General features: G+C 41.5%; 1 protein-coding gene across 2 annotated transcripts in view; it reads left to right on the plus strand.

The window, feature by feature from the left end:
* The window catches only part of SMAD7 (SMAD family member 7), a 52,050-nt gene extending 30,237 nt beyond the window's left edge, over positions 1–21,813 (plus strand). For both annotated transcript variants that reach the window (XM_007421864.4, XM_088152979.1), the window contains exon 4: positions 19,384–21,813. In XM_007421864.4, the coding sequence (XP_007421926.2) occupies positions 19,384–19,922 (539 nt within the window). In that variant the 3' untranslated portion in view covers positions 19,923–21,813. The remainder of the gene's footprint in view (positions 1–19,383) is intronic.
* Positions 21,814–22,064: the final 251 nt, after the last annotated feature.

The raw sequence follows: 22,064 nt of genomic DNA on the forward strand, positions 1-22,064 counted from the left end.
GAGTTTTGTGTTATCTATTCCAAGAGTGCCTGCAAATAGACGTTTTTGTCCAGTTGGTTATCTTTTCTTCCTGGCGTGATTTCAAAAAAATGTAAAACCACTAGCCACAACTCTGCTTTGGCAAGATTTCACTAAATGCTATGTTCCACTTAAACATATACAGCAGCAGGGGAGAAATAGGAGCATTTTTTCTTGACTGCATTAGACCTAGTGACATGTAACATGCCACAAGTGAGGATCAGGCGTATGGTTTGCTTGATGGACTTAGCCTATCAAGTCTATACAGCTAGATCATCTTCTGGTTTGCCTGATAGATTTTTCCTTTCTGGTGTTAATCATTGTCAGTTATATTTTTATATATTTTATATTTTTATCAAACACACTGGGGAGAAGTTTCACTCTAAACTGTAATGTCGTGGTTGACTGAAGACCGGTTGGTAGGAAGTTGAGACTGCTGGATCTATTTGGGGAGGAGACGTAGTTTTCTTGAGTTCTCCTAGCTGGCTCAAAAAAAGTTTATTCTGATTAAGCATGAATATACTTATAAATAAGTATGTCTGAATGTAATCTGCATGTATATGAAATAGGCATCTGATAAGCAAGCATGGATTAGTCCTAATAATAATTTTCCTTTGTTTGAAGACCCTCTTTACAGACTTCCTTGCTGTTGACAGTGGGTTAAATTGGTTTTTTTTTAATCTTTTCCAAATCGAGGCAGAGCCAGGTTTCAATGGAGGTTATTGTCTGGTAATTTAATATCCACCTTCTAAAGAGCTCCAGATTCATTTTGTGGTAACTTGCGTAGTCATTCTTGGACTGAAGTTCATTAACTTCTAAAGCAATGCTTATTTATGCCCAATGAACCTGAGCTGAGAATGTCTAAAGAGCTTTCACTTTTTTGCTTTTAAAGATGGCCTCGGGCTGTATCACTTGGAATGACAACATGGGTGGACTTAATTTACAGGTACTGAAAGTTCCAGAGCATCAAAGAGTAAATCTGATAGACAAATAGAAACAACTTGAGCAAGATCACTAGTTCAGAGGCATCTGAGGACTATTCCAGAGGAACCTAGCACATGCTAAGGAAGAGTGAAGACGTTCTTTTCCAGTATTATAATCGGGGGAAGCTGGAAAAGATACCTCACAGTCACTTTTCCTTTTTAACAAGTTGCATACGCCTTCCCCCAGCGTGCCATTTGTAGGCCCAGAACTTCTCCCCATCCCCAGACATTTTTCTTTCACTTGGGGTGGGTTTTATGTGGAGAACTGGAACCTTTAAAATTTTCAGGGGCTTTAAGCCCCATAGCACTCCATAAAAATCTTGTCTTCTCCCTCAGTCAAGCTCATTTCCCTCTTTGGGGTTTTAACAATTAAGGGGTATCTCTTAACCTCTCTTTTGTCCCTTAAACTACTACTACCCCTTAAAACATGGAGGGGAAAGTGACCATTTTAATCTGGCTCACTGGCTTGACATCAATGGGCAAGTCTAAAATGTTCAAACTTTTGAGCAGGCCTCAAAAAGGAAACAGCAGAATCCTCCACCTGTTCAGAACAATAACAAAAATTTGAACCCTGAAATAATTTCCCCCATTTATTTATTTCTGTGAACATTTAATTGCTTTGATCATGTGTCATCACCTATAGTGGCCCTCCCCAGTTATACTGGACTTCAGATCCTAGCAGGTTGACTCATCTGTTGTACAACTAGAAAGGATTTACTGCTAAATGACAAATAGTATAAATGTATATATATTATCAGTAAACGAAACTACAGAGTAAACTCATTTCAAATCCACTCTTAACTCACTGCACAATTTGGGGCCAGATATTGTTGGTACACCTGCCTTCCAGGTTGATGTTCTAGTGTGCGTGTGTGTGTGGGGGGGGTGTTAAAGAGTGCAGCGCACTGTTCCTTGAGCTCCTGGAAGATCAGTGGGACTTAAATTGGATGGACGGATGGATGGAGATATTTCCAGAGTAAATTCAGAAATCCTCAGGGTGTCAAAGAATTCCATGAGTAGAAAGGATGAATATTTGAAAATTACCTAAAGCAAACTTCCCCAAGTTAATGGATTTTAGATTGCTGAAACAGATTATTGCTTCTTCTTACTCACATGTTCTTTCATTTATTATGTTTCCCTCCTTAACCAAATACATAGCAGCGAGATAAAATGCTTTCTTTCTGATCACCATTTAGAGATGTTGTTTGAGTTCTGTCTCCCAGTTATTTATTGGACAAACCTGTGTGAATGCTATCTTTGTCCGAATAGATAAATGCATGAGTCTCTGAGCCTCTGGGGCCAAAGCAGAGAACATTTAAGGGCTGATCCTTGCATTAGGGGGCAAGGGCCTTTATCACTTAGACTGGACATTATCATTTGTGAAGCAAAAAGCAAAATCTGCAAAGAAGAAGTATATGTTTCTACAGTCCTAGACATATGGACGTTCTCATTGATGCTTTGCAGTTTCTACCAGACGGGGAGCAGATGTGCTTGGTATATGCAGTGTAAATTATCCTTAGTAGCTTTGAGAAAGCAGTTGATCTTACAGCAACAGACCCTAACTTGAGTTATTTGGGAAGATTTAAAAAAGTCTTGCAAAGAAAGAAAGAGATGTTAGCTTTTAATCTTTTTGAAAAGACTGTTCACCTGCTGTCGATTCGCTGTCAAGTGGGACAACCAGATGAGAGTCCAGCAGAACATGGCAAATTCAAATGCCCAACTATGTTCGGATGTTTTTAATGCAATCCTCTGTAAGCTGCTTGGATACGTCCCATTGAGTTTAATGAGGCTTACTGTGCTGTAATAGTAATTGAGAGCCAGTGAAATAGAGTGGCTAAGAAATTGGACTATAAATTAGCAATTCCTGGTTTGAGAGTCTCCTCTGAGTGAACTCACTTAGCCAGTCTGTCTACAGCAATGAGGGAGAATACGATTGGTTAACTTACAGGTGTCTTCATACTCAACAGCTGTATAAATCTTAAGAATTAACCAACCCTCTGCCTTGCGTAAATCAGGCCCTGCTGGAAACAGGAAGCAGCATTCCTGAAATGCACCAGCAGATGGAGATTGAGGTTGGCCATCCAGATGAGGCAGGAAGGGTCCCCCAACAGGTGGTGCTGGTGCTGGTGCTGGTGCCCTCGCACTGATACATGCAATCTCCGACTAGGTGGTGCGTTTTTGGGAATGATGACCCATCCCCATTAGTAGGCACTTCTCAAGAGGATATCGTTATTGTCAGAGCTTTTTAATATCTCAACATACCGCAGCAAGGAATTTTGCAGGTCACTGATCCTTGGGGTCAGTAAATACTTTACCTTTATGCTTATTTCATTGGAAAACTTTTTGTTCTTATCAACCCCCCCCCCCATTATTTTTTGAATTCTCCCTCCAAGTGACTGCTTTTCTTTCCTCCATAAATGAAAGACTTTAAATATTTATTCTTCTCCAACTTCTGGTCCTGAAGTTGCAGCTGTTGCAGTGTCCCCGCAAGCACGTGATCACAATTTGGGCACTTGGCAACTGGCTCACACTTAAAGCGGTTGCAGCATCCCCAGGTCACGTGATTGCCATTTACGACCTTCCCTCATAGCTTCCCACAAGCAGAGTCAATGGGGAAGCTGGCAGGAGGTTACAAGTCACTCCCACCACTTTTTTGCACACACGCCTGTACTTCATAACACCTGCGGGGCACCTGCCTGTAGCTCTCGCCCACCAGAGATTTCCTGGATTCCCGCCTCTTCCCAACAGTCCTCACTTAACCTGTGTGGTCCTCACTTAACGACAGAAACAGTGCTGAGATTGCCATCGCTAAGTGATGCAGTCATATGACATTGCTTTATGACCACATTGCTTAACGTCTGCATTTAACTGGCCTTATTAGATATTCAATTGTTTCTTTTTTCAACGGTCCTTTGGGATTTTTCTTGGTCAGCTGTCTTGGCTTAATGGAAAAGACCAACTGGGATCAGGTGACCTGGTGCCCCTGCAGAGTGTTTGGATCTCCTCTCCCACCAGCCATGTGGCCAGTGGCAAAGGGCAATGAGAGCTGTAGTCCAGCACCTTGAGGGGAGGTGGGATATCCGGTGGGTTACCCTTGGCCACAAGTGTAGGATAAACTTCCGGCAAGCAGACTAGAAACGCTGGTGTTCTGGTTGAAGTGAGCAGTTCGGCAACTTGTTGATCCTTTAGGACTGCTTTGCAGTAAGAATAAAGTGCTGCCCAGCCTGTTTTTAAAGTAAACTAAGAAGTAATTCCTCTCCTCTCCTCTCCCCTCGCCATTCCTCATTTTGTGCCATCAGCTTCCCAGGAATGTTGGGAGGATTAATTAGTTTCAGGGATGTCAGAATCATTAAGTGTGGTTAACTCCCTGCGTTAAGGAGGGGTGCCAACTGGTTGGAGAGAGAATGAGTGCAACCTCCCCTTTAGGAAGAGTCTTGATTCTTGATGGCCTTCCCAAATTTCGTTCTTGGCTGCCGGTGGGGGGGAGCTTCTCCCCGTTGTGGAAGGAAGTTTGGGGCTGTTTTTTCAAACACCTGCCCTCCCCATTGTGGTGCTCCTCCTGATGTGCCCGGACTACAATTCCCACGATTCCCACCCTGGAGGACCGTCGGTCTGGAGGGCACCAGCTTGGTGAAGGCACTTGAGGGTGTGTGTGTGTGTGTGAGAGAGAGAGAGAGAAATGGCTTTTTCTGTATACGCTTAGGCACAGAAGTGATTAGATTATGAAGGCAGACAGAAGTAATGATTAACTTCTTCAGTCTGCAGGCTGTCTCCAGACTGGCGCGGGATGCTGGTTTTCCCCCTAAGTAGGGCCAGAGAAGACAGAGTATTAGGTTGTAAAGGAAGGAAGCACGCGTGGAAGCGGGGGGGGGGGGGGGGGAAAGGCTGGCGGAGGAAGGGGGTGCATGGGGTAGAGCAGGAGGTATTTTCCTTCCATCAGATCCGGGAACAGAACTTAACTGGTTGTAATTTTAGTAAATGTTCAGAATGCTGTCTCCTCTAAACCGTTTCTCATCCCTGATCATAAGGGGCAAGGATCCAGAAAGGTGTGCAGAAAGAACTTCTCCGGAGGAGGAGCATTTTCTTTACGCTCTAGGAAATACACAGTTTTAATCGGGAGGCTTTGGGGTGAAACCTTGAGTTTGGAGGTTCTTGTAAGCTGAGAAGTTTGATCTGCACGCAGCCTCTGAGATGGGCTTTCCTTGGTCTTTGCTTCCCCCATTACAGTTAGACTTGTACAACGTAGAGCGTGTCTGGAAGAGGAATGCCGCTAAATATCTGGCATTAATCTGCTATTGCCACACTTTATTTAGGAAGGGGGGGGCGGGTTGGCTGTCTTTTACAAGCTGTCTTAATATAGACATCTTGGCAACTCTCATGAACAAAGTTTAGAGATGTCATCTGTCAAATACAAAGTATGGAGCAACATGATTTCCCCATTTCCACTATTCTGAGTCCTTAATATCCTAGTGCACCACGCTTGGAAAAGCCTATAAAAGTTCAAAAGCAGACCAAACCCACACGATTTGTTTGTTTGTCTGTTTAGGAAGCCTTGCTTGATGACCTGAAGACGATTTTTATCAGTCGCATTTTCCCAAGGGAGAAACTTTTCAGAATTCAGTTAAGACACAAGGGCCCCAGTCCTACTCTAAAGTATTTTCTTAAAAGATAAGGAATAAGCAGTTTTATGATGACTGCTTTGCCCTGCTTTGCCCGATCAGCCTCCAAGTTCAGTGAAACTGGGAAAAAAGATCTCAGACATATTTGATTTGGGTTTGGATCTTATATGGGCCACAAAAGTAGACCGTGTGTTTAAAAAAAAACTGCTCAGCCCCTTGGGCTGCTTGGCATTTGAAGAACCAGTCGGAGGTGCCTTTGCAACATGGGGAATGTAAACAGCTGCACAACACCCACTTAAGAGAGTGCTACTTTTCACTCTGTTTTGGTTCACAAGATTTTTGCTTCTCTTTGATGTTTAGGGGACAGGTGAACGAGGCTCTTCCACTCAAATGCTGGGTTGCAGTCATGCACAATTTATTTTATTTTTATTATTTTCTAAGAAAGCTTGAGGGACCAGTTTTGAGGGATGTAAGTAGATATTAGAAGCTGTCTCTTCCTTTAATTAAAGAATGTTTCAGAAATGTGAAACATCAGGTGGGGCAGGGAGCCCAGTGGGCACCAAAGGAGGTGATGTGGGTATACACAGATGCTCCCAGGTGCTTCTCAGACCTGGCCCTGGGTGATCTCTTTGAGAAGACCCATGGAGTGGGGATGGCTAATTTCTAGAATGTTTCCAGCATTAAAAGTGGCATTGGGTTCTTTTATCTCATTCATTGGAACAACTATACATTACAGATTTGGAAGAGAAAGTTCTGAAGGGCTTTGCAGTGCTCCTGGGGTTACTCCGTGAGTTCCTACAACTGGTAGAAGAATCTCCAAAACCAAAATTGTGACTAACACAGCAATCTAGCTATCGGTCCTTTCTGTTTAGAGCACATGTCTCAGTTGCCAGAGAGTTAATAAAACAAATTTTGGTCTTAGATATGGAAGTCTTTATTTTTTGAAACAATAACTCTCATGACCCATTGTTAGGTCTTGTTAGCATTGAGTAGGTCTTATGAATTTGCTGCTTGCTGGCCTTTGTTTTGAAATCTGTGTTGAGATTTTGCTCAAACCTGCTGATACTTGCAAAGATCCTGTAGAAGATCTGCAAAGATCGGTAGAAGACAACTTGTATATTTCTGAACTCTGGATTTTTCTGCCTTCCTCAACCAGATACCTCTCCAACCAGTCTGCTTACCTTCTAGATATTTTGGCCTAGAATTCCCAGATTGCAGGTGACTGGGAATTCTGGGAGTTGTAGGCCCACATATCTGAAAGGTTGGGGAAGTCTGCCTTTAGGAATTAATGTGCAGTTTTTTTCCTCTTGCATTAGATTCCAAACCATTTTTTCCCCAAGTTGATACCTTCTTATCTCCAAATATAAAGATCAGGTGGAACCCGTTCCGTCTGCAGTTTTTAAGGAACATGGGAATGTTTTAGGTTACAGGGTAATGTAACTATAATGTGTAAATAAATGGAGTGGCTAGAATTTTTTTTTCCTTTTAGGGTGTGTGTGTGTGTGTGTGTTTAGTACTTAGAGAGGGACCCAGAACAGAAGGACCCATGTCTCGAGGCATGTCTACAAGAATATTTGAAAAGCAAACAAAAATTGATTCATAAATGCTTCATTAGTCACTGCTGCCATCTAATTATGACAAGTAATCAATTACTGCTGTTACAAACAATCCGAAGAGGAAGAATAGTGGGGGAGGGAGGGGGAAAAATCTTTTTTGAAGCCTAATTGTATTTTCTTTAAAAGCCAGCAGGCAGGAGCCACGGAGACCGTGAATGGGTTTGCTTTATAGCTAGAAAAAACACACTCATACACACAGACGCACATGCACACCAAACAAGGCTGCCCTGTCTGTCTCTAGTGGTTAGACTAAAGCCAACTGACTCCAATTCTTCTGTCCCAGGCTATAGACCTCATCAGCCATGCAAATTACAGAGTACTGTCGTGTCTGAAGGCCAAATTTCTACTTAGCTCAGGAAAAAAAAGAGGCTTTGGGAGGGAGGGAGCGAATGAAGAAAACCGAGCCAGATCCATTCATAATATTTACTGTAAATGGCCTCTCTGCTGTTTGGTATACAGCCCAGCCTAATTATTTAATTTCACTATAGGTCTTGTCTCTGCTTTTTAAAATATTCCCCTAAAGATCTCTGCTTTGCCCTCGCCCCACTCCACCCTCACCCTCGTGGCTCAAAAGGCGGCCATTCGGATGGCCTTCCCTTATTTTGGGGGAGCGGGCCATGGGGGCTTCTTCAGGGGGGTGGCAGGTAGAGTCAGTGCCCAACAGCAGCTGAGCGACTTGGTGGCTGTGTCTGGATTCAGATCTGCGTGTTCCCAAGACCAAATGCGTTGTCTTCCTCTGTCCTCCTGGCCTTGGAGATGAACGTGGTTCCAGTCCCAGATGGTTGACCTGTCTTGGCTTTCATTTGAGGTTTTATCTTCCCTTTCTGGCTTTTGATGCTTGCTCTTGATTTAGCTGTTTCTTCTTCCTTTGTTTAGTGTGGCTCACCACACCGAGTCCTTTGGGATGGGTCATCAGTCCTGTAAAATAATGAAATAAAAGCAGAGATCATCTCTTTGGTTCCATAAAGCCTTTTAACCCATTCTCCAAGTTATAATTCATGCCCTTCCTCTTTGCTAATTAACTTCAGTATTGAGCAATGCAGGCAAAGTCAAGAAGCAGCAAGACTGTGTTTGCCCGTTTTTTCACATGGATGCAACGTCTAACAACAACATCAATAAGGCCAGCTGTGCCCTTAAGGTAGACCAGTGTTTGTCAACCTTGGCAACTTGAAGACGTGTGGACTTCAACTCCCAGAATTCCCCAACCAGCATGTCCTCCTGGGAGTTGAAGTCTACACGTCTTCAAGTTGCCAAGGTTGACAAACACTGAGGTAGACTCTCGGGCATCGAGGGGGGTGTCCAAAAACTCATGATGGCAATTGTGAGTGTCCCATAGTTATACTAACATCTTGACTTTTCTGCCCCCCTCATAGACTCCAGTAGTTCAGGTGGTAGCTTCTTGTGACGTATCAAGAAGAAAGGTCTCCTCAGAAGAAGGCATTTATGGGAGAAGTGGAAGGAATGGGACCAAGATAGGAAGGGACAGTCACAGTTGGCTGGTGGAAGAAAAATGGCACAAAGTGGCAGCCATGATTGTAGCAGTCTTTTGAAAAAACAAGGATATAAGGTTGTTTGTTTTTCACCTTCCCAAGGGAGTAGAGAAGGCTGATAATCATTAAGTTGAGTAGTGGCTCCATGCCATGATAACTGTCAATATGGTGCAGTGATGGAAAACTTCCACTTCCAGAATATCCCAGGAGTTAAAGGTGTTAAAGGATTTGTACTTAAAAAAAAAAAAAAAAATTAAACCCCACCCTGATGTACTTGTTCTCTGAATCAAAGAATAGGTCCTGTCATGTTGAATTAGCATGAATGAATGGAAGAGGAAGTTAATGTAGCACTACCACAGCTCTGGGTTTCTTAAAATGTTCAGGAAGACCAGATGGCTTCTTTCCTACAGCATGTCTAGACATTTATTTTTTCCCTTGATCTTTGGTTGAGTAACCGTTTGGAAGGGCTGATCAATGTGGGACTAATAGGTCATTTTGGTTGGGTTCATACATCACCCTAAACCAGTATTTTTAGCTATGGTTGAGTGAGTAAACCATATTGGCCTGCTCACTCTTACACAAAGGTTGGGAGTGCAATATGACTCTACCTGTCCATGACCCCACCCGTTGGCTTGTTCAGATGCCCCACTCAGATTCTCTGTGTGTCAGTGGCAACCATACAATCTCAGGTGCTCCAGCCAAACATGGAGCAGCCTTCTTCAATGGGCTCCTATCTGCAATTTTTCATCTGTGCCAACCTCACAAAATAACAGTTTCCTGACCTCTAATTTTCTTCCTGTACTTTTAGCTTTTGGAGTTACAGTACCCGAAATGCTGAGGACTAGCTGCTTATTTAGACACAGGAGCTTTTTGAAGATTGATCTAGAATTCTGGGATTAAAGACCACGTTAATACTATATTATTAATACTATCTGCTATAATAGCTCCGAAAGAGAGATTATAGTCTGTTGTGTGATAATAAGAACATCTCCTGATGGAAAAAGTAGTTCAGACTTGGAAGTTAGTGGACTTACTTCACTGAAAGTATTTGAATAAAAGGTATAGGCCGTCTGCTGGGTTTGCTGTAGTAGTGGATTCTTGCATTCATTCATTCATTCATTCATTCATTCATTCATTCATTCATTCAATTTATATGCCGCCCATCTCCCCCAGGAGGCAACTAGATGATCTCCTTTGTCCCTTCCAACCCATTTTATTATTCTGCACTTCAAATGCAGAGACATTAATAGATTGCCATATAATGATAATGAAGTGCAATCATTATGTGTCACGTACTAAAGATTTTTGTAATGTGCATTCTTGATCATTTGCCTTAGTTGAATCTTGGTAAGATTTCAGGACCACAGGAAATAGTGATCAGTGACCCAAGGAAAATTAAGGTACAGGTAGTCTCCAGTTTAAGAACAAATTCCGTTCCCAAGGTCAGTCCTTAAGTCGAATGTGTATGGAAGCCGGAACAGTATTATTGTATGATACTGTATAAGTAATTCTGTGTAATGAATTTGAACCGTTGTGTATTTAACTTGAATTTTGCTACAATAAACTCCATTCCCAACTATGGGTCATCTGTAATCTGGGTGTTCTTAACCCCAGGACTACCTGTACGCTCCAGCTGTTCTTGGAAATATGTTGAGCCACGTAGAGAGGAGTGTTTCATATGATGCTGTATGCATATAGTATGTTCAAATGTCAGTTATATATTGAGCAGGATTATTAAAAATAGAATGTTTAATACCAGTATTAAAAAGGACAAGTGGTGGTGATTTGTGATTGTTCTAGCCTTCATCCTTTTAAATCAGCTCTAGTCCTGTGTGGTCTCTTTTCTTTATTACTAGAATCACTGTGATATACCACATGTTCTTAGTTTGGGCAGGAAGCCTGCACACTTGGAATATCTTCATAGTTATGATGCAAATCTCTGATGCCGCAAAGACTTATGCAAGAAGAACAGATCATTTTCTACACTCTTCCTTAGAACATAACTTTGGGGCCATCCAATTAAAGCAGTCTCTTTTTGCAGGAACCCAAGTAAAGCTAAGGGACAGGCTAGGAATTCTGGGAAGTGGAGTCCCAGTGCACTTGGAAGGTGCTAGGTGGATGAAGACTGGGGTACCAAAAATTACATTTATAATTTGAGAGGCATGGGGTGAACATGAAGGCCTTCCTAATTAACTTGATCTAAACATGTTTTTCCTTTCACTTTGGCATTAACGAGGGATTGTCCAAAATGGATCATTCAACAAGGAAGCGGAATTATATTTGACTCTGCAGGTGGAATGATGCAGGTTAAGATGAGGGTTGAGTGGGATGGGGAATTCTTGTGAAATGGGGTGCTTTTAGATCATTGTTTATTTGACGTTCAGAGTTATAGCCTGGACCCAAGATTTCATTGTCAGTTGTGTGTTTTTAAGGTTTGGTGAATTGCTGTTGCAGTTTGTTGGGGGAAAATGCCTTTACCCTTTAGCCTCAAAATTAAAAAAAGAAAAAAGTAGTTTGTTTAACTTGTAGAATTCTCGGTAACTTAAGCTTTGTACTCTTATTCTTAGTTCGCCTGTACATCACCTGTAAGACTATATTTGCAGAGAGATTTCAAGGCATTGCTTTGGAGGTTAAGCATGTCTCGTGAGAAAGCATCACACGCTTGTAGTAGAAATATGCTGCTTCCTTGTCTTTGAACACTTTTATTCATCAACATCCTCCTTCAGATGTTGAGCTCAAAGCTGCAATATAAAATGAGCTGTGGTCTCTTATATGCTGGTTTCCTTGGAGAAAAGTCAGTGATCCCTTTTAGTCTGTATTCAGGTTTGGTTTGAAACTAAAACGGCCTTCATCATCTTGGTGAAGGATTCTTTACTGTGAGATAGGCTGGAAGAGTATATCTTGCTAGTTTTCCAATGGCTTCTAAGACCAGTAACTATATTCCATAGGTTTTAATACCATCAATCTCTTTCAGAGACATAGGGCTGGGAGAATCCTTCCTTGTTGGTTTATTGAGTTCCATAGCTTGAGTTTCTTGTGGTTCCTTCTTCTGTTCAATATTTACATAAAACTGCTGGATAAGGTCATCTGGAATTTTGAAACTGGGTGTCAGTAATCGGCTAGTGAAAACCAGCTGTCTTTTTCAACTTGTATACAGAGATTGAGGGTTTGTTTGGTTTTTTTGAATCTGTGCCTGGGCATAGTGATACCTTAAATGTGGTCCTACTGCAAAGCTCAAGCTCAGATACTTTGGTCACCTAATGCAAAGAGAGGAGTCTTTGGAAAAGACCCTGATGCTGGGAAAGATTGAAGGCAAAAGGAGAAGAGGACGGCAGAGGATGAGATGGTTAGATAGCATCACTGAAGCAATGAGCATGAAACTGAGCAAACTCAGGGAGGCAGTGAAGGACAGGAAGGCCTGGCGCAATATGGTTCATGGGATCACGAAGAGTTGGACACGACTTAACGACTGAAGAACAACAACAGCAAAGCTGAAGTTTAGTCAAGATAAGATAGAAATAGGAGAGCTGAGATGGATGTAGAAAGAATGGTTTGTTTGGGATGTGGCCATGTTTCTTTGAAGGACCAGGTTTGCATCAGGAGATCCAGAGGTCTTTTCTCAAAGAGTGTACTAAATTTCACCTGGGTACTGTCCTCAGGAAGGCAATTCCAAAGCATCTTCTTTGTCTTGCCCAACCAAGTTGTGGTGGTGTGGGTTGTGTTTTTTTTTTTGGTGAACTTGTCTTCTAAAGTATTTGATTATCCACAAACCTGGATGATTTTAACCAAATTCATTTTATTCTGTTAGGCTGTTAAAAGTTTAAAGAAATAATTTTCCTTTTTGAACCTGCTGCTGCTGCTTTTTCTTATATTCAGATGCATTTTTATGGTTGTGAACCTGAGAACTGAAAGAGTATAGCAACATTTTTAACTAGGGTTGTCTTTGTTTTTCTTTTTTCTAAATAATATATTTGGGGGGGCATTGGGAAATACCTTCTTGAAATAGCTTTTTAAAACCTATTTACTTAGACATTTTTAAAGCTTTGGTTAACAAGGAGTAAAAACAGGGATAAAGTACTATCCTAAGATTACTTATTTTTTGGTAACCAAGAATTATATGTTTCTGGTTATATGTGGATATTATGGACCCAATGAAACTATATTTATGAGAATAACTTTTTGGGGGGGGAAACTCTTTTATTCACTGTGCATTCCTAACATTGTAAATGTTCATTCCATAACATTTGCAGGGCATACGGTGGTATACAAATGAACATAGTATCTGTAGGCTGGAATGCAATTATAACAATGCCAGATTGAATTTAGTATTTTTATTTGCTATGTCCTTATATCTGAGTGCAGTATAAGGTTTCTTTAATGCATTCCTCTTAGGATTTGAGGATCTAACTAGGTTTGAACATCTTAGGACAGATGTCCATACAGATACTCATAGTTGGAGTGGATGAATCACAGTGGAAGTAGATAGAAATAAGGTCCTTGACCAAGTTTGGATTTTGGAGGAAATGATTCTGCCCATTGGCAGGGAAAGATGGTAATGCCCAACACTGATTTCGGGATACTTTTCCAGCTGCTTCGTAACAGGATTCCTTTTTATTTAAATAAAGTGTCCAATAAACATTTTGCATTAATAAACATTCATTTGGTGCTTCAAAAACTCCTTTGAATAGCACAGCTGTAGATCGGGGGTTCTGTCCGTTGAGAATTGATTGCAGAAGAGGGGAGAAGTGAAGATGTGAATTTTTCACCACTGAAGTCAACCCATTTCAGTAAAGCTAAACTAAGACAGATTGAATGCAGCATAATTATCCAGCAGCTTGTGTCGCCTGCCTCTTTCACAAGAATGATAAGCAAATTATGTTAATTGCATGCAGCCTAAAATGTAAATAAGCTGGGATTCTCTGTCTCATGATGTATTACTAATGTGGCCTTTGCGTCTGAACAAATTGCCCAGCTGTGGGGCTGAATAATGAAACAATCTGTACAGTTGGCTCTCCCAAAACAACTGGAAGTAGTGACCCATGGTCCAGTGAAGGGCAATTGAGGAGGGAGAACTTAAGTGTTATCTGGTGTTTCCATTAAAATAAGCAACAAATAAGGGGTTGATTTTGAGTCTAGTTGAGATATAACATGAATGTTCATCTGCATTCCAGCAGATGCATCTCCAGGTAACTTAAGTTAGACAGCTGTGAATTTTAGAATAGCAACTGATGAACCAATCTGAAAAGTATTAATACAGATGCCTCGAATTTGAGTTTTACATTGACTTAGCACAAATAACTAATCTTGTAGCATTTGAGGCACCTTCTTGCTGGCTTGAATGCAATTCCAGAAGTGTTGCCTCATTCATGGAACTTTATGGGGGAATTCCAATGATATGGTCTTTCATAAGTAACTACCTTATGGTTTTTCTACAGCTTCTTATCAAAAGAAGTTGTTATGGAGAAAGAGTTTGAATAGCTGTTGAGTGCATTTTGAGTCATCACATTAGGGTCTGGAAACACCCTTCTGGAAGCCCCCTGAATCCAGATTGCCCTTTCAATGTTGTAAACCTTTCCTAGCAGTTATATTCAAACAGATTCCAGCTGACAGAAGAGTTTTGATCTGTGGATAGGAAGGCACCAAGGGATATCAGATAAGTTCAAAAGATTGTTTGGAGCATGCCTAACTGAAATGAACATAGGACCACCATAATTATTGCTCATGTTTGAAAGTTCTCTTTCCTCCAAGGAATTTAGGATAGCGTAGATGAGGATTGCCCATTTCAGTGTCAGAACAATTGATGCGAACGTTGCTTGGCTAGAACATTGCTTAGAAGTAGAAACGTTCAGAGGACTGTTCAGGCTGCATGTAATGGGCTTGCTAAGCCAGTCTCTGTTTTGACCTACCATTGTGATTCAAAAGTGTGAGAAGTGAAGTTGAACATGGTGTAAAATGCAACAATAAACAGCCCGCTCATTCTGAAATAGGTTGCCCCTTGGTAAAGATTGCGTGCATCTCAGACCGATCCCTTGTTTTGCATTCAAAGAGGTCACCACAATGTCTTGTGAGATGATGGCATTATGATTCTATAATGGGAGTTTGTTGCCCTCTCTACACAAACACACACACACCCCAGAGAGAGCCCTGCAATTTATCTAGGCTCCAGCCATTAAGGTAATCTGAAAACTTCTCTTTAACTGACATCGGTCTGTCTGAAAATTGCTGGGGGCGGGCTGAGAAGATGAAAAAGCGAAAATGCATCTGGAGGATTTTCTTCCTTACAATATGGTGGCTTCTGAAAGAGCCTTCTGCACAAATACACCCAAATCTTTTATTCACGCCTGCTTGCCTGCCGAATTCTTCGTTGTCAGTTTGCTGCTTTTGGCATGAAAGCAGACTTTTTCTTTTTAAAGGGGAAAAACACCTCCCAAAATAGTTGTAAAACTGAACAAGTTTTCCCTGTCCAAGTTTGCAACAACTGCGCGGTAGTAGTTTTGGAGAGTGTGGTTAAAGGCAATTTGATGCCAAAGTTTGTTTATTCCTCCCGCGCCTTTCTCAGCTCCCTCCTTCCCCATCCTGGGTTTCACGGGGATAGCTAGATGAAACATTGGGAGGCGCTAAAAAGGGGTACAAGGAGAGGTGGGGAGAGCGAAAAGACAAAATCAAGGCCTGCTGAAAAGTAGAGTTGACACCTTCCACCGAGTACAGTTGATTTAAATCAGTGTTTTTCAAACTTGGCAACTTGAAAATGTGTGGACTTCAACTCCCAGAATTCCCCAGCCAGCAAAGCATGGATGGAAGACCACACATCTTCAAGTTGCCAAGTTTGAAAAACACTGATTTAAAGATAGGAGAACCAGGGGTCTTCCTTATTCCCCCTTTTCTTTTTGATAGATTCATCACAATGTTACCTTTTCCATATCCCAGTTTCTAAGAAGTTGGCTGAAATATTAAGGATGCTACGTCTCCCTCCTCTTCACAAAGTTTAAAACAATACAGCATTTTGGTTACTCCAAAGTGGCTTTAAGAAATGGTGGATGGGGTTTGGGGTCCTTTCCAGCTGGGTTAACCCATCCCACCTAACCAGAGCATCCAAGAGTTGCAAAAGATGGTTAACGTTAACCTTGGTAGTTATGAGACCAATCGAAAAGAATAGATGAAAGGATTTAAATAGATACTAGCAATAATCTTTAATGTTTAATGTAAATGTAAATATCAGCAGCTGGGGAGGCAAACGGAAGGAAAGGGAATATGTTACTAGAAAGTTTTCCCATAATATTTTTATTTATCCTTAGCAGTGATTTCTTTTTGTGTTACTATCCAAGGTAGGCCTTTATTTCTCTCTCTTGGTATTTTTTTATTCTAACAATAATAATAGATTGGGTGCATCTCAGACCCATCTCTCGTTCTGCATTCAGAGAGGTCACCACGATGTCTTGTTTGTGAGATGATGGCATTATGGTTCTATAATGGAAGTTTGTTTCCCTCTCTACACAAACACACACCCCAGAGAGAGCCCTGCAATTTATCTAGGCTCCAGCCATTAAGGTAATCTGAAAACTTCTCTTTAACTGACATGGGTCTGTCTGAACATTGCTGAGGGCATGGTGGCAGGCTGAGCAGGTGAAAATGCAGCTGGAGGATTTTCTTCCTTACAATATGGTGGCTTCCGAAAGAAAGGTTTAACGTTTTAAAATGTTAACCTTGGTGACTTTTTGCCATGCACACCAAGCCTGTTTGGTTAGTTAATGGTCCAGTGCATTGTGGGAATCGAGAAAATGGATGCATTACGCAGCCAGGCTAAACCTGTTGCGTGAACTCTGCCAGAGAAGCAACGACGTTGCCATCTTTAGCTTTTATCACATGAAAACATCCTGCGGGATGGATCACTGTCTTTCGTCCCGCCATAAGATTGCTGGCATGGGCAACAAACACGGCCACCTTATGTGGGCCACCAACTCAGCGTCTTGATAATGTGATGTCTTGGTGGCACGGGAGCCGCCGTAGAGAACGAACCACATTCCAGAGTAACGACTGAGTAAAGCGGAGGAGACCTTGGGTTTGTTTCTGTGTTTCAGTTCGGACCTTCCTACTTACTTATTTTCAAGGGCAGTTATCCTTCAAGAAGTATGCTTCTCCGAGTTTTGTGGTGAAGTGAGTTTTTTTTTAAAGTCCGCAAGAATGACGGATGACAGGGCATATATCTGTAAAAATAATGTGCAAAAATAACATGTGAGTCAAAAATGCATACCAAAACCTGCCCTAGAAAATGCAGACAGTTTTTAATGCAAAATAAAACCTTACCCTGTCACAGAAAAGAGATGAAACCAGACCGAGCCAACAAATCAGCCCATGAAACCAAAACCAACTCTGATTTGTTCATCCTTGTATTAGCTAGGTTAATTCCTTGATCTTTATTCTGCTTTTCCTTTCTTTCTTTAGATGTATCTCTTCTTGGAGAGGGAAGAATTAAATGCAACAGGCTTTAATGTTTGATTTGGTCCTAAATTTCATTGCTCAGTGTCAAAACCTGTCTCCACGTTGAGATTATGGTTTTCCTCTTCCCTCCTCCTGCTTTTTCCTTCTGTGTGGCACCTTCCAGACTAATAGCTGTGTGAAAAGCCCAGCCATTTTCATTTTGTCAGTTTCAGATGCTCTGTGAATCTTTGTGACTAAAAATAGGATAAAAATGCTATAAATAAATAAAACAAGCGTAGGCTTGCTTGTGAAGCAGTTGTAATTGTCTAGGGTGGAAGATGTATTGATTTCTCTTGCTTAGTTAGCCTAACTTATTTCAAGCATACATGGAACTTCCTTGACTCTGAGGGGCAACCAGTGTTAATTTTCTCTGTCTTAATGCCCTACAGCTAAATATCTTTGAGATAGAACTTTGATCCATCCTGTATTTAGAATAAGGATATAAATAAATACCAGTTGAAAGGATGTTTGGAAATGTTTAGGCTACTAGCATATGGATTAGAAATTTGCAGAAGGGCAACCCCGTCCTCCGTTGTTCCTGTCCTTGCAGGCATTGGCAAAGCGCCTATGCCTTTCTGGTTCTTTAAAAAGCTTTATAAAATTATCAGCAAGGAACCGATGCCTGCAGATGTAAAGGGGAAGGGTATGGAACAAGACCTACCCTTTGTGGTCCTGTTTTGCTTTCCATCAGGGAAGATCATAATAATTGCCTTTTCCCCTGCTTTTAACACAGAAGCACAGTGAAAAAGGGAGGGTTTTCTTGAGAAAGGAAAGCGAAGCATACCCCCGTTCTCTGCATTTTTTTTTTTTTTGGGCTAACAAATGCAAGACTTCCGGTCTCCACCCCACTACCACAAACCACAGTCTAACTGCAATTCAGTCAGATGCATAGCTCATCTGACATCCGCACTCTTTTGCATTTATGAGCAGAAATCTAGGCATAAGCGAGGCCTCTAAATTCTAAGAAGGGATCCTGGTCTAGTTTTCCAGTCTGGACAGAACTACGGTTAACTCTCCTTTTATGACTTTTCATATCGCAAAGGGGAGAATTTATGACATCAAAGCAAGTGGAGGACTGTCTTTTAAGAAAAGGATGATGTATGCAGTGGGTTAGGCTGGGCTGTCAGTTCTGCTTACACACGTTTGACATCACAAAAGACATCTGTGGTTGATTAGCAGATCTTTGATATGATGTTATCTGCCATTGATTTACTCTTGGCTTGAACTGAAGGGTGCAGCCAGGACTTACAAGGAAAGATAGGGGTGGGATTGCAAGGCGGGGGCAGGGGGGAAATACGGCACATACAAGTTATCACAATATAAAGCAGTGTTGCATCTTTGCCCATTACTTTTACCACAACTGATTTGGCTGGCCACCATTCATGAATAATATAAATTGATGGCAAGACGAATCTCAAAGAAACGTTCATAGTTCATCCCTAGGTGTAGAATTCCATATTTATGGAGGGTTTTAGTGTTACAGAGAACTGGAGCCGGCTCACCCCAAAATTCTTATTCGCATCTGATCATTATGACTTGGGAGTGAGGCAGTGAAGACTCCATCAGCTGATTTAGAGAGATCCAGTGGCCAGATGTTTCTGGGGAACCCATGAGTGCATGAAAGTGATAGAACAACCCCTGGATCTTCTTCTGAAGAGATGGACCCCACTGAGCTTTCATTACTTTGGAGTCAGTGAAAGCCTGGCCAGGCTAAGACCAAAATGCTCTCCAGTGTTTCACCTCAGAACATTTTCTAGGACGACTGCTAAAGCCTAGCTTTGAAATTGATTTGGTCCCAAGATTTCTCTCACATCTGAGAACTTGATTCCCTTTTGAGTCAAAAGGTTTTGAGAAGCCTAAGCTTTGTTATAACAGAAGTGGGGGGGGAGGGCCTGTTATTCATGAAAGTCCATTAAATCGGAGAGATTGTCAGGCACAGTCATTTGCATAATGATGCCATTACACAAATGACATTTAGGTCTCTCTCACAATGGCAACCGTTACCCAAATGATGGAAATCACATCATTTGCCTAACAATATCATTAAGCAAATAATGTTTTCCAGTGCAAAAAAGCAGGTCCGTTGCGTTGCATTCGGGTCTGTTAAATTGTTGTTTCCCTCCAGATGCTGGTCTCTTGTGAAATTAACCTTAGATTTTCTCTCCTTTTTCTCTTTTAGATTCTCAAGTTCTACAGGAACCGGGGGATCTATCACACTGGTGCGTGGTGGCATATTGGGAAGAAAAGACTCGCGTGGGTCGGTTGTATTCTGTCCAAGAGCCCTCCCTGGATATCTTCTATGATCTACCTCAGGGGAATGGTTTCTGTCTCGGACAGCTCAATTCGGACAATAAAAACCAGTTGGTGCAGAAGGTCCGTACCAAGATTGGTTATGGCATCCAGCTGAGCAAGGAAGTAGACGGAGTATGGGTTTATAATCGCAGCAGTTACCCGATTTTTATCAAGTCGGCCACACTGGACAACCCCGACTCCAGGACGTTGTTGGTCCACAAAGTGTTTCCAGGCTTTTCCATCAAAGCGTTCGATTATGAGAAAGCTTACAGCTTGCAGAGGCCCAACGACCACGAATTCATGCAGCAGCCTTGGACTGGCTTCACAGTTCAGATCAGCTTTGTGAAAGGCTGGGGCCAGTGCTACACAAGGCAGTTCATCAGCAGCTGTCCGTGCTGGTTGGAGGTTATTTTTAATAACCGATGACTCGAGACTCAACAGTGACTTTTTGTAACGACTTTGCTGCTAAAACGTTTCCTTCTGAGTGCTTGCTTTGTTGTGCAAACGTTTTTTGTTTGTTCTGTTTTGAGAAATAGCTTATGGAAAGATTTCTCTCTCTCTCTCTCTCTCTCTCCCTCCCCTCCCTTTCTTTGTGTTTTTATTTTGGGGGGGGTGTTTTGGACGTATCTTTTTTAAAAGCGTAGATGACCAAGAACCCAGAAAGGACGGAGGAAGTTTGGGAAAGGGTTAAGCTGGACATGGTTACAGAGGGATCGTTCTGATTCCTTTTCAAAGTTACAATGATTCCAACTCTAATGGGTAGAACTGCAGGCCACCAGCTTCACTGCACCTTCTCTTGAATTCAAGCTCTGTTCTCTTTCTTGCCTCCCTTTGTAAACCCAACACACCTCCCTCCAGAACCCTGTGTTTTCCCCAGGAAAGGCACACTTCTTTGCACGCTTTGGATGTTCTGCTCATTTCAGCAGAGCTAAGAGATCCACACTTAGAAGTGTCATAGGACACCAAGATCTCATTTTCTTCAGTGAGATGCATGGAGGTGGGTCTGGAGCTGTCTGTCTTGCAAGAGATTGAGAGGTCGGATTCTTGCAACAAGTTACAGGTAGTCCCCGGGTTAAGAACGCTCGGTTTACCGAGGACCCATAGTTAAGTACTGAGCCTATTGTAGCAAAATTTCAGTTAAATACCCAATGATTTGAGTTAAATACACAATAGTTTGACTCAATTACACAATATTACTTGTACGGTATTATACAATAATACTGTTCTGGCTTACACATAAATGTGACTTAAGGACAGCCCTTAGGAACGGAACTCGTTCTTAAACTGGAGACTACCTGTATTTTGTTCTAGATCTAGACAAATGGTCCTGGATCAATCCTGCTCTCCTACAAGATGTCTTTTTTCTGACAAATACGTGGATCTGTCTTGCTGCCGGTCATTCTGTCTGCTATTTGTTGCAAGCACAGTAGGTCCTTGGCCGGTATCAGGAAGGTCAGCCACGGTGGTTTACAGCCCACCCCCCCAAATCACTGGCACAGTATGCATGCACATATACAGAGCCACCATGGGGGGGTGAATGCAGAAATGCAGAATTTTAGTCAACAGCTTTAAGAACCTTTCTTCCTTCTCCCCTTTCTCACCACTCTGTTATATCTACCTGCAACTTTAACCCTTTGTGTCTGACCTCGTGGATGAAAAAAATAAGCTGCGCAGGTTTGGGAAAGAAATGGCCATGTTTCTGGGTGCTTGGTTATCACTTATTATGCCAGGAAAACCAAAAAAAAAAAAAATGCGCGTGGCATGGGCTTTTCAAATGGATTTGCAATGCAGACTTCATCCCCCCTCCCTTTTTTTTTTATGGACGAAGCTGAATTTCAGTATTTACTCCCTGTCCCCTGTTTTGATCAGGTTTAGGATAATACTGTTTGCATCCAGAAACTGCAGTCATTCAGTTAGTATTTTAGTATTTTTCTTCAATTCATACACTTAGTATGATAATTTTACACTGTTCTTAGCTCAATGAGCATGTTTAGACCTTAACATAAGCTATTTTTCTAAATACAAAAGGATTAAATGAACAAGAGAAGCATTCTCCTTGGAATTTTAGCATTGAAGTGCTTTGGAAAAAAATAACAACAGACTTCTTAAAAAAAAAAACCTGAGATTTATTAAAGAAAAATGTATTTTATGTTATATATAAATATATTATTACTTGTAAATACAAAGACGTTTTATAAGCATCATTATTTATGTATTGTGCAATGTGTATAAACAAGAAAAATAAGAAAAGATGCACTTTGCTTTAATATAAATGCAAATAACAAAATGCCAAATTAAAAAAAAAGATAAAAATTAATGATTGGTGGGCGTTTTCTCTCTTATCTATGCTGTTGTTAGCATCTGCTTGGAAGGGTAGTGTGCTCAGCTTGTCACAAGATGGAATTGTGACCACAGTGTTCAAAACTACAGTCGGTCAACTTAGCAGGTGTAGTACTAAGGCAAGAAGTAAGAACGGAGGCTTTTAGAATCCAGTCTCCACGTGAGAGGTCCATCAAGCCAGGTGAAGACTCTCTGTGTGTGTGTGTGTGTGTGTGTGTGTGTGTGTGT

The sequence above is a fragment of the Python bivittatus genome, unplaced genomic scaffold, assembly GCF_059951505.1.
Source record: "Python bivittatus isolate LINGU-HERP-01145 unplaced genomic scaffold, Pbiv_v1 ctg000570_np1212, whole genome shotgun sequence".
Classification (NCBI taxonomy): domain Eukaryota; kingdom Metazoa; phylum Chordata; class Lepidosauria; order Squamata; family Pythonidae; genus Python; species Python bivittatus.